General features: G+C 37.2%; 1 protein-coding gene across 2 annotated transcripts in view; it reads right to left on the reverse strand.

Moving 5' to 3' along the window:
* Window positions 1-1623: 1623 nt before the first annotated feature.
* Window positions 1624-13182, reverse strand: part of AP1G1 (adaptor related protein complex 1 subunit gamma 1) — a 74739-nt gene continuing 63180 nt past the window's right edge. For both annotated transcript variants that reach the window (XM_019757351.3, XM_074314626.2), the window contains 4 exons: window positions 9958-10065; window positions 9664-9824; window positions 7113-7211; window positions 1624-5867 (listed from right to left, as the gene is read on the reverse strand). In XM_019757351.3, the coding sequence (XP_019612910.1) occupies window positions 5766-5867; window positions 7113-7211; window positions 9664-9824; window positions 9958-10065 (470 nt within the window). In that variant the 3' untranslated portion in view covers window positions 1624-5765. The remainder of the gene's footprint in view (window positions 5868-7112; window positions 7212-9663; window positions 9825-9957; window positions 10066-13182) is intronic.

Raw genomic sequence — 13182 nt, forward strand, 5'->3', positions numbered from 1 at the left:
TAAAGGTTCTTTCAAAGGTTAAAGAAAAAAATGAAAAAACTACCAGCTCAGAGATTGCAAGGGATAATTTGATGCAGCTCCCTTTAAAGGTCTCCATGATCTAAGATGCAATTCAGCTAGTGACAACTAGTTGACTCTCAGTTTTCTTTTCAGATCATGTACTGCCATTAACATTTTATAGTTTCAAAGGTCACATATTCATGTTCTCCCCAGTTCAAGGCAGTGTGCATTATGTATGCCAAGGGTTATGTAACTACAATTTCTGGAAATGGTAAACAGCTGAGACTAACCCTAAAAATAAATTCCTCTGGGATTTTTTTATGCAAAAATCCATCTGCCCTCACTGCAGGTTCATCATTACGAAAATCAGTTTGGATCAAACCAAGAGACAGAGAAGTCATTCGGCTCCTTCGTCTTTTTATATCCTTCCGATAAGCAGCTGTGCATACCTCTCTCCACCTGGACACACACACAATTATCTCAGCCTTCCTAATCCTACAAAATGGAAAGAATGTCTAAAGAAGGCAAATTCTTATCTGTCAGATTTTGGTGGAGGAGCCATAAGAGCTTACTACATACACTGGCTTCTTTATAGGTGATTCCCACTCCTTCGGTGATCAGAGTCATCTTTAGCCCTAAGTCCCTTGCTATTCTAACAGGTTGAGCAGATTTAAATATTACTTATTTCAGTTCCAAATAAACAGGCAGTATTTACCTGGTTTCAAGGTTTGAAGGAATTTTTTTCCTTGAACATTTTAATATTTTTTGAATATGGGGACAATTGAACGAGGGGAGGAAACAGCATGGAAAACCCTTAAAGGTGATAAAAATTAATTTGGTCCTTCTAGATTGAAGGTCAAATCTGAACACAAATCATTGTATTAAGTAAACGTCTGGAGTCTATTTGCTAAACTTTTCTATTATAGCTTTTATATATTCATCTAATTACATGTAGATGAAGGTATGAACTAAATTTAGTATTAGAAACAAAGTGAATTTTTTCTAAGCCACATATATATAAGATAGAAATGTCACTTATCAAACAGTGCCAAAGGGCCCTTCTGCATAAACTAGATAATTGCCAAGGCCTACATCCTTCTCCTTCTCAATTAGAGGACTGTCACACTGTCCCCCTTCTCAATCAAGGAACTGCCAGGGATTAGCTGAGCAATAGAAAACCTAAAGCTTCCAACTTCAGACCACCCTCACTTCTATGGAAGAGTTCATAGAAAATAGATCAGGAAACATAATTCATTTTGGCTAGTGGTCACGCCTTCCTCTCCCAGTCACACATATACGCCAACAATTCACAAATAGAAGCTTGTAACTGAAACCTTATGACCACCTCTAATACACATTTCAAATAAATCACTGATACGATTTCTTTGCCTTGTGTGAGAATTCACCTTTGTGGAGAAGATAAGCATGAAAATAATCATATAGTTAAAATTTCCAATTATACTTTTCACTGTCTACAAGTTTTTTTTTAAGTTGTTCAAATTCCTCTCTTGGTGAGATGTGTGTAAAAAGAACACTAACAGGTCAGTAAGTTTAGCTCAAAGCTCTGGAATAAGAATTCATTCAAGGCTTCTCTAATTCACTTGCAAGAAGCGAGGAAGCAAATTTTAAATCATTGAGTATTGACTTTTTATTATTAGTCACTGTTCATAATTTGTTTCAACCAAAAGACAATACACACAGCAGAATTCTAATGCATCCCATGTAAATGTTTACATCCATTTTACTCCTCACTCGCCTCTAAGACTTATCATTTAATTTTAAATTTTTTTTTACATCTCAAAAATATGTCTGCAATAATTAGAACTTCATTAGCCGTCCCACTTGGAAACAGCCTTTTAATATTTTTACAGTAAATAAGATGTGATGGGGCGTAATGAAAATGTAACTTACAACATTTTGAAAGAAAAAGGACTTTACAGGGACACAGTGGGAGTTCACAGAGGAAAGAGTTCAGAAGCTCTTTCCCATGTGGCCCCCAAATAGAAAACAAAAACAAAACACACAAAGCGCAACAGCAGGTTCCAAAAACAAAAACAAAAATAACTCCAATGCTCCATCTTGAAGCCAGAATCAATCAACCTCGTGGAAGTTCGTGAAGCAACTGTGCAAGCTGCTTCAGAATTTTCTTCTGTTTAAGTGTTCCAGGTCTGGAACCCCTGGAGTAGATGGGACCCACTCACTGCTATTGCTTGAAAAAGAGTTATTCACTTCCAGTTCTACAAACAGCCCCACCCTTCTGAGCCAAAGCTGGTCAAAGTGTTTTGAACGTCAGCACTTTCTGAGCAATTCTCTCTTCAGTGATCCTCCCCACTCCCAAACTCATGAGTACACAGACATGTAACACCTCTCCACCAACCATAAAGTTTGTGAATATCCACTTCTTGCTCTCTAGCTTTCTCAGTTTAGGACAATGTGGATAAAATACATTCACTAAAAAAAAAATATACACATTCAAACTCTTTCCCCTAGTTCTCACGGCCCAAATATTTTCCAATGCAAAAGATAAAGAAGTTGAAACTCAAAAACAGTATCCCCTAACTTCCAACCTCTTCTAAAAGAACATAAAAATTGAAAGCATATTATATAGATATACTCAAACCATTAGTGCTGGACAGTTTTAAAAGTCTATTTTCTTATATTAATGGGACAAACAAGGGGTACGAACCACATCTTTAACTTAGCAAGAGGAAAGAATCCTCTCCCAATCGTTACATTGAGGAATGTTTCTTTAAACGAGAATAACTTTAAAATAAACAGACAATCACTATACACAGATAAAACATTCCATGACTGTCCAAATCGCCTCAAGGTAACAGCACCGGAGCATTGTGGGAGAAGCTTCTCGGGTAGAGCACCCTTCCTACGATTTTTTGAGATTACTTAAGATTAATTCTCCCTTAGGATTACTGGGGGGAAAGGGAGGGGAGAGGATACAAACTACTCTGGAAGAGGGAATAAATGAGGTAAAAGTGCACGTGAAATCGTCCAAGTAAGTGTGTATAGGCTCACTGCTTATCACCCTGGAGTTATTAAAACAACCATGGAAATCGCTCTTTCCTTACAATGGCTCTAAAGTTGTAAGTCTATCCAAATTTGCTCCCCCTTGAATGGTTATACTAGGGAAAGAAATTACTGAAATGTGCAAGTACTCATCGAAATTAAGAGACTTCTTTTAGCAGCAAGGCCAAGTGAGAGGAGAACTAATTCTGATCCTAGAAACTAAGGCACACTGAAGCTTTCAAAGATCCAATCATTTGAAACAGTCTTCACAACCATCAGTATCCTAGGCAAGTATTTGGCCGCTAGTCCTTCAGTACCATGCTCAGGTACTCTCTGAAATCACTTCATAGTCTACACAGCACCCTTTGTGTTAAGGCCATGATTTTCATCCCTTCTAGACAAAGCTATGGATGATCATATAACTCTACCTTAAAACTATCATTACCTAAGGAGATGCTTTGTTACTAGAGCAGACCCTTTTCAGCTCCATTAGCTTGCACTGTCGTATAGCATGGTCTCCAGCAGATTTCTGAGATTCAACTCAGTTCAACTAAAGAAATTTGAGCTGGTTAACTATAAATGTCTAAGAGAGAAAATAAAGCCTCTACCACAAAGAGGAATGTTAGACAAATTCTATTCAAGAAATCCACCAATATTGTGTTAATCCTATTATGTTTCACAGCATTAAGTATCCATCCAATGAAATCAGTCTGCAAAGCAACCTTTAAAGGCTATTTTTCATTGCACAGGCAGAGCAGTTGTCTAAAATACATACTAGTACACACTTGCTGTACTGAAAACTACACACAAGATAATATCCTGTCCTTGATTCAGTCAACCATTTACCTAGTAGAGTAAGTTTTAGCAAATCCTGATCTTATATATTGGTTAAGACCAGAAAGTTTCCCTTTGGAGCCTTGAGTTCAACTCCAGTTTGTCAACCGTTAGGAATAGTCTAGCATCTGATGCAGAGCTAGATTTGACAAGACACTGAAAATTTTAAGTAAAGGCTTGGTGAAATGGAGGGGGGAAAATGGATATTTGTACCCAGGTTTAAGACCAAAGCCAAAGTAGTCATTATACTGTACTCAATACAATAATGATTGCAAATATTTTAAGAGTAAAGTGGGGCTGAACTTTCCTTTCTTCTTTAGTATATCAGACATGCACCTGTGCACCTGAATGTACACAGTACATTCAACATATACCACAGGACAGTCACCCTACCTCATTCCAGCAACTCAATGTTCAAGTTTGGAACACAAGGGTCCTTTCTAAAAAAACCACTTGGCACTCTCTCATTAGTTTTTAAAAAGCTCCAGATCTCAAGAGTCTTTGATGCCGATATTCATGAGATTGGCCTCTCTCAAGACACCAATTTCTCAGACTCAGGAAAGGATATTCCCTACTCTATGATGTCCATAAGACTTCCTCTGACACAGGGGGCAAGGAAGCTACAAGGCTTCATTCCAACACCATAAAGTACAATATAGGAAAGATTTCTTTAACTGTGTGGTCTTTATTTCAGTGCCAGTGTTACAGATACAACACAAATGTTCCAGTTAGAAGAAGGAATTCAAACGGAATGCCAAGGTCCAAGCCAGGCTCAGGAAATAAAAAGGGAGGTTTGGAGTAATGGAAAATGACTCCAGTATGCTCTAGGATGAGTCTGATACTCTCTTCCTACGGGCAAAGGTGCTTTTGTTAGAGTCTAATCTTTAAAAGTGGTGAACTCCTCTTTCCACCCATTTACCATAGTTCAACAGGCAAGTTACGGGCTTAGGAGAATCTTTAAAATTTGTGGTGGGAATAGGGGCATTAATAACTGTGTGTGTATGTGTGTATACATACACATATATATATGTGTATGTATATCTTTTAGAAGTCCACCTTGCACTTTAAGGGGAATCAATTTTGAAAATCATGGAGAATATTTATTCATGACTACAGGTAAAGAATGGAAAGAAATGGGAGCTGGAAGAGCCTTGGAAGTTTCTATTACAAATAGAGCACCATATCCTTCATGCCAAATCTCAACAAAAGCTCTTTTAAACTGCATCTGTCCAGTGTTTACAAATAGCCTCTCAAGATCTGACCAGTTCTTGGTAACAAACATACATACATGTGTGTGTCTGTGTGTATACAGCAATGCACAGAAAAGGCTACCAGGAGCCTAATGCCTCTTTCAAACATTGGGGGAACCAGTAGAAAAAGGCAGGGCTCCCTAATGTCCATTCTTACATTTCCATTATGAATGCCAGATGTAAAAAGTGCCTGAAGATGATGACCCAGCTAGTGAGGAATAAATACCCCACCTTGCCCAGTCCACAGAGAAACACAGTAGAAAGAAGGGGCAACTGTTTGCTGCAGAGACAGAGTGAGTGTTTTCTTGCCATGGATTCCAGTCCGCTCCTCCAGACCAGCTGCTTATTTCCTCAGGGGCCCAGGGAATGTTGATTCTGGCTGTAAATGTGGGAGGGGTGGAGAAGTGCGGAAAAAGGAGTAGAGGAGGAAGAGTGCAAAGTAGCCTCCAGAAGCAGCCGGCCTCAACAGTGGAGGAGAGGAGATTAGTCTTTAACAATGCTTCAAGGTCAGCAGTAACTTTAGGAAAATCCTCCTCAACAGTTCTTCTCTTCAGCTCCTCATGCCCATGGTACAGTTGGGGGGGACTTGCCAGCGATCACAACCTCCTTCCCAGAGTTCCTTTGATTGAGTGGGGTAAGAATGAGAACGGTGCGGGACCCTCATTGCCAGGACTGAGGGGGAAAGTTGTTCACCTCTGCTAGATCTTGCATTGCTGAGCCCTTGTGATTATATGTGAGCTTGATCCGCATTCGCAGCTGTTGCTGTGAAAAGAAGAGAGTCACAATTATGCACTGAAATGAAATCTCTAGAATCTGTCCAGTCCACACACAGACTTAATCTTAGAGAAAACAAGTTAATTTAAAGCAAAACTGTCTCTTAAAAATGGCACACAGGCAAACAACAACAAAAAACACCTAGTACTCTAGCTCTTTATTAGTCGAGGAGCCAATATCATGCAGTCAAGTAGAGGAAATTCATCTCCAGAACATGTCCCTGGCTTCAATCCTAGAACTGCATTAATAGGAAAGAACCACTCGGGAGCATTTTCATGGTAACCTTTGCTGAGTGTTTTTAAAAAAGGTTCAACCTTTTTATCTAAGTTTCTAGAAAAATGAAGTAAACATATAATACTCATCTTATGCTATACATTCAGATATACTGTTGCTTTGTCTGTAAAACCTATAGCAAATGTGAACATAAACTTATTTGATTCCCAAGACAAAAGAAAATAAAAGAGTTAACTTACAGGTAACAGCAGTTTCAAAAGAACTCAAAGTACTTTTCACTTTATGTGGCAGATTTCAAATATTAATGCATTACAAAAATGTTTATTCTCTCAATGTATCAAAGGAAATTGTGTTTGTGCTATATAGGTAGATACGTAAAATACAATGAATAGCAGAATAAATACAAGTGTTACAAGAGGAAGAAATCATACTGGTATTTATGAGGCACTATTACATATCTTTCACAGTGAAGAAATTCTCTGAATCATTTTCAAAAACTGAAAACTAGTGAATTGATTAGTATTAAGTGGAATCCATTTACTTCTTTGAAAAGATTTAATTAAAATATTGTTTAATTTCAGTTTCTAAAGGTATTTTTCATTTGGCTGCTTCATTTAAAATGTCTCCACACTTGCTATGCCTACCTACTTAATAATTAAAGTAGTAAATGTGGATATTTGGTTCAACAAATGTTCTTCCCCCAGACTACAATTTGTGTAAAGATTAAAATGTCTACGCTTTCCCCCTACCCCGGTAAAAAACTGGACCTTTAAGCCTCTAAATAGAGAATTTTTTTTTAAAGCTGCATTTTAGTCAGATGCCTTTAAATCATTTAATATGTCTGGGCTCCGTTTATTATCTACAAAAAAACAAGGTTAGACATTTTTACAGAATTCATATGACTCTGAGTCAAAAAAATCCAGAGAAACGAATCAGAATTTTATTTCAGGAAATATGCTTCTACCTTCTTCAGATACTGTCTTCAAATGTGCCACTCACCTTCTGTGGGTTCAGAACTTTAATGACTTGTGTGATGGTCCCCGTATTAAATGCTGGGACAATGCTGCTGCTAGGAGACAGAAGCTGCAGCTGGAATGTCTGGGGGGAACAAAAGGCACTCTTTAGAAAAAGCAATACACTTCATACTATGTCAGAGAGGGCAACAAATAAAAACAGCAGATGCCTAGATGATGGTTCAAGTAACATTTTACCTACTACTACTTTCTATTTGTTTTCCAGATATGAGCAATTCATATGGTATGTGGGTGGACTGTCACCTCACGGTATTTATAAAACCCCCACTGTTAGGGCTGTGGTCATGAAAACTCTGCCCTTTCTGGCAGAAAGAACTTTATCCTACCACTTTGCAAAAGGTGACCAATTCTTGTTCTCACTTAATAGTAACTGATCAACTATGCAGGCAAAAAACAGGTGCCTGTGGCTAAAAGCAGCTTAAACGAAATGAAAAGTTCTAAAAGTAACAAACCAGCATACCAGTCACTAACCACAGGCTGGGATCTGGAGACTTGAACTTTTGTTTTCTAAAGCCTGCATAACCTGGAATGTGTCAAGGCCTACTCCTACATGACAGAGGTAAAGGAAAGGCTGGAAAGAGCCAGCTTGTCAATGGATCTCTCCAGTGGGATACAAGGCCCTAACAGAAAAATTATATGCAAAACGAGCCTATACAGCAAAAGACCTGGAAAAACCAAACGCCATAGTCTGTTGAGTGCTGGTGGGTTTTGTTTGTTTGTTTACAGGGAACAAAGATGCTATAAGCATGACAGGTAACCCATATTGCTAACACGTGTAATCTAGTATGTATGTAGCTATTCTATATATTAGGATTTTAAAAGTCTTTCCTGAAAGTTTAGTCTTCTAAAATATTAAGGAGGAAATAGAGAGAGGGAAAGAAAAGGAGAGAGAAAGAGAAGCTGGAGAGAGAGAAGGGGTGGGGAAAGAGACAGGGAAGTCTACCTAGTCTTCTCTAAAGCCAAAAATTACAACAGTAGAGATTTAATCTCGATGCACATATTGTTTTGGGTTTTATTCATAATTTTACTGTTAAGATAAACTATGTAAGCTAAAATAGTATTCATTTATTTTTATTTTTTTCGTTAAATGTAAGATGCCATCAATTGTACTTCACACCACTATTTTATGTACCACTGGGAAAGAAAACAGGTCGCCAATTAAACTATTACAAGGTATCAATTTTAAAATGTACCTCAATTTCAGAGATAATAAAAAGTAAAACTAGTAATTAATCATGGAATCTATGAAATATGACATTTTGAAGTTCAAGATACATCATGTTATGCAAATGAGCATTGTAAACAGTACCAAAAATAAAGCAATGTTTTAAGAGCAGAGATGATGTGCTGCTAGAACAGAAGCGTGAAGTAACAAATATAAAACCCTAAGTTGCAACAACTAAGGTTTACTGAGCACTGAACACATAGAAAGTGCTTAAAACAGTACCTGGGACATAAATCTCATTTATTCCTCAGGAAGTGGATATCCTTAACACCAGCCCTCTTTGCTAAGGCATAGAGGTTAAGTAACTTGCTTAATGTCATACAATTAGTATTGAAACCACCTCACTCTGCTTCAAAAACATCTACATTATTGTGGCTCTTAAAAAGTTCAAGTAAAGAAGATCGTAAAATCAGCAGAAACCACAAATAAAAGTTGTCTTAAATTTCCAAAAATGTATGATCTGAACACCATTCTTCACGTCACTGCAAATATCAGATCAGCTCAGTCTAAACCAGGGGTTAGCAAACTATGGCCCATGGCCAAGAATGAACTGACACCTGTTTTTGTATGGAACAGAGCCACACTCCTTCATTTATATACTCTCTGTGGCCATTTGGCACTGTAACAGAACTGAGGAGAGGCAACAGAGACCACATAGCCTAAAATACTATCTTGTCTTTTACAGAAAAAGTCTGCCCACTCCTTATTCTAAACTTTTCTTTATTCAAAACTTTTCATGATTGAAAGATTAATATAAACACTCCTTAAACTTAAGATTTGATATAAACAAAACTTCAATTTACAAAAGCAAGCATTCAGTATATCAACAGTGAACTAGATATGAATGAAGGAGGTATGTTTCTCTCACTTATAGATCAAGAGGTGAGAACTTTTACTTTTCTATAAGAAAATACCAAATAGATAAAATCCCCCATCTTAATCAACTTGAAATTCACGTTTGAATTTATGTTTTTTAGGTCTTTACCACTCTATTACCCCAACCTATCCTCCAATGCCCCAGCATTAACAGACCCCTACTCTCACTACTATTAGAATGTCCTTTCTTTATCCTTCAATGCTATCTGTAAGACTATTTATGACCAAGTAAAGAGTATTTACTAAAAATGGCATGCTTCAGTGAACCACGAACATTACATTATTGTTAGTTTGGGCTAAATCTGCACATTTAGTTTAATCTCTAAACATTAAAATATATCCCTTACCAAATGCGTTTTCAAAAAAACATCAGTCAATCTTTATTCAAAGGAAAAAGGCAAAGACATTATAGTACCTTTGGTACTGCAGCCTGGAAAACAAAGTCCGTCATGTCCAGCTCTGTGCTGTTGGAAGCCTGTATCGTTATCACGGTGACACTGGGGTTGGTGTTTGACCGTTCAAAGGTGAATTCTATCTTCAGGCCATTCTTACTGTATGCAGTGATGGAGGGGATGCCTGGGAAAGTATAGGAAGATGAGCCTGATTGTCAGCCTAATGCTTATTAGGCAGCCTAATGCTTACAAAATCATTACTTACTTTCTTCAATAACTACCTCTCATTACTCTATTGATAACATCAGTAATTGTACCTGTGGCGATGTCATTGAAGAGAGGCCCTGATGAAAGCCCATCCAATAAGAAGGAGGGCTGGGATATCTGTGGGACTGAGGAAGGGGCAGGAGCAGCAGCTGGAGCACCTAAAGGAAACATTCCAACTTTAAGTCAATCTTAGCCAGCATGACAAAGCTCACCAAGAAAACATAGGAGAAAATTATTATGATCTCAGGTTAAGAGAAGGATTCCTTGAACAAGATGCAAAAAGCATAAAACATAAAGAGAAGAACTTAAAATTCAAACACTTTAAAATGAGTAATGTCTGTTCATTAAAAAATACTATTAAAAAAATAGAGACCACAGGCAAGAGAAAATGTTTGCTACAAAGTAATAAGTGGATGAATATCCAGAACTATAAATATCTTCCTACAAATCAATAAAAAAATGATAACCCAATTTAAAAGTGGTAAGAGATATGAACAAGCCATTATCAGAAGAGGGAACCTGAATGAAAAGGGCATCTTATGAAAAGAGATGCTCAATCTTACAGTAATGAGAGAAGTGGAATTTAAAACCATAACGAGATACTACTTCACATCCATCGGAGTGGTGAAAATTTCAGTGTCTGATAATACCAGATACTGGTAAGAATATGGTGCAATGGCAACCTCTAACTTCCATCACAGGGACGTAAACTGGTACAACCAAACTAGAGAACAATTTAGCAATAATAGAGTTGAACACGAGTATACCTCTAAATTAAAGTTCCTCAACCTCAAAACTCTGAAATTTTTAGGCTAGCTCATTCTTTGTTCTGGGGGGCTGTCTTGTGCATTGTCAGGTGCGTAACAGCATCCCTGACTTCTACCCAGTAAATGATAGTAGCATCCTCTAGTTGTGACAACCAAAACTATCTCCAGACACTGCCAAGCCCTGGTGGGCAAAATTTCCCCCATTTGAGAACCAGTGCCCTTCTCAGGAATGATTTTTTTAAAAAACTTTTATTTATTTAGTGTGTTTTTCCAGGACCCATCAGCTCCAAGTCAAGTAGTTGTTTCAATCTAGTTTGGAGGGTGCATCTCACAGTGGCCCATGTGGGGTCCGAACCGGCAACCTTGTTAAGAGCACCATGCTCTAACCAACTGAGCTAACCGGCCGCCCCCTCTGGGATGCTTCTGATTAATTCTTACATATGTACACAGGGAGACATGTACAAAAAGTGTGCATACAGCAAGACAGTTTCTATAAGTGAAATACTGGAAACAACCAAATGTCTACCATCAAGGTAACAGATAAGTAAGTTACGGTACAATGACAATGTAAAATACTACATATGAAAAAGAGTGAAAATGTGAATGCACTGAAAATACAGCTGACCTTTGAATAATGTAGGGGTTAGCCACGCCAATCCTCTGTGCAGTCGAGAATCTGTGTATAACTACCGTCAGACCTTCACACATGAGGATCCCCAACAGAGAAGTTGACCTTTGAACAACTTGGGTTTGAACTACAAGGGTCAACTGAACTGCACAGGTCAACTGAAAAATAAATCCACGTATAAGTGGACCCACACAGTTCAAACCCGTGTTGTTCAAGGGTCAACTATACTTAACATGAATTATTCATGAATTATTCTCACAAATACTATGTTTAGCAAAAAAGCAAGGTGCAAAAGAAAATGTTCAGTTGGATACCATTTCTAAAAAGGTAAAAATTGGTAAAACAATACTACACGCTATTATCAAGAAATACACAGAAAAGGTAAACATCAAAGCTAAACACTGCTTTAGGATAGACAGTAGCTCCCTATTGCATCAAGAGGGAAGGAGATGAGGGGGGACTACAAAGGGAATGTCAACTCTCATAATAATATTTTATTTTACAAACTAAGTAGATCAAGATGTTAAACACTGTGTAATAAAACGTTAACACACACACACCCTGGGGAGGGTGGTATGGAGTTGGGGGAAGAAATCACCATATTACCATTTTTATTTGATCCTCCCAAATAAGAACAAGTTGAGGATCATACAATAGAGGCCAGTGATAGAACATGACTATTAACTGAAACATATCAGGATTCTAAGAAGAGGCATAAGAAAATTCAGCAAAACAGAGAATACACTTAATATCTAAATAGATATCAACCTACTTATGAAATTAACTGAAAACATAACATTTTCAAAAGCATTAACAAAATAAAAAATAAAGGAAGGCTGAAATATCTTTTCAAAAAAAATACCAAGTGGGGGTGGGGGGTGGGAGATGAAGGTAAGGGGGATCAAATATATGGTGATGGAAGGAGAACTGACTCTGGGTGATGAACACACAATGGGATTTATAGATGATGTAATACAGAATTATACACCTGAAATCTATGTAATTTTATTAACAATTGTCACCCCAATAAATTTAATTAAAAAAAAACAACTAAGTACACTAGGGGGAAACAAAACAAATGACATACTAAAAATTATCAAGGAAGGTAGAAATACAGATGGAGAAACAAAACACAAGACGCTAAAACAAATGTGACACCCCAGAACGTGCAGTCAAGCTGATTACCAATGAAGTATACAAAGAAATACTCATGTAGTTCTCCTAGTTTTTATAAATCGACTCTAGTAATTTTCCCACAATTCCCATTATCAAAACAATTTTTAAAATGTATTCCCAGTTCCCACGGAAAATCAGAGGCCACCCAAGATATATACAGGTAACATATGGGTTTCTAAGTCCCTTAAATTTTAGCTTTTTTCGTCCTATAAAGGTACAATAGGTAGTTTTGGGAAACAACGGAAACTCACTGCTTCAATTCCTCTAAAAGCACACACTAAATTTAGTAATTTCCATTGATTTAAACTACTGTACATTAGGATATAACTGTGATGATGGCTTAAAGAATTTAGAACTCAAAAATTTTTAACTTAAATACGAATATGTGGATATATATGAAACATTCCCTATGATTGAAAAAATTAAGATTAACTAAATAATAAGGCCAGTCTTTCTTTCACCTGTTAGGGCTTTGAAAAAATGATACTGTACAATATTTACGATGACTGTACAGTGAAACTGATAGCTATATACATTGAGAATTAGGTAAATCACTTTTACTAAGTGCCTACTATGAGTCACACATGCACTGAATAAGTTACCATTCCTCACAAATACTTCATGAGGTAAGTATTGATCATCCTTATTTTAAACAGATTCAGAGAGACTAAATAACCTAGCCAAAGAAAGTAATGCAAAATTGA

This window comes from Rhinolophus sinicus, chromosome 8 (assembly GCF_057876585.1).
Source record: "Rhinolophus sinicus isolate RSI-liver-muscle chromosome 8, RSI-T2T, whole genome shotgun sequence".
Classification (NCBI taxonomy): domain Eukaryota; kingdom Metazoa; phylum Chordata; class Mammalia; order Chiroptera; family Rhinolophidae; genus Rhinolophus; species Rhinolophus sinicus.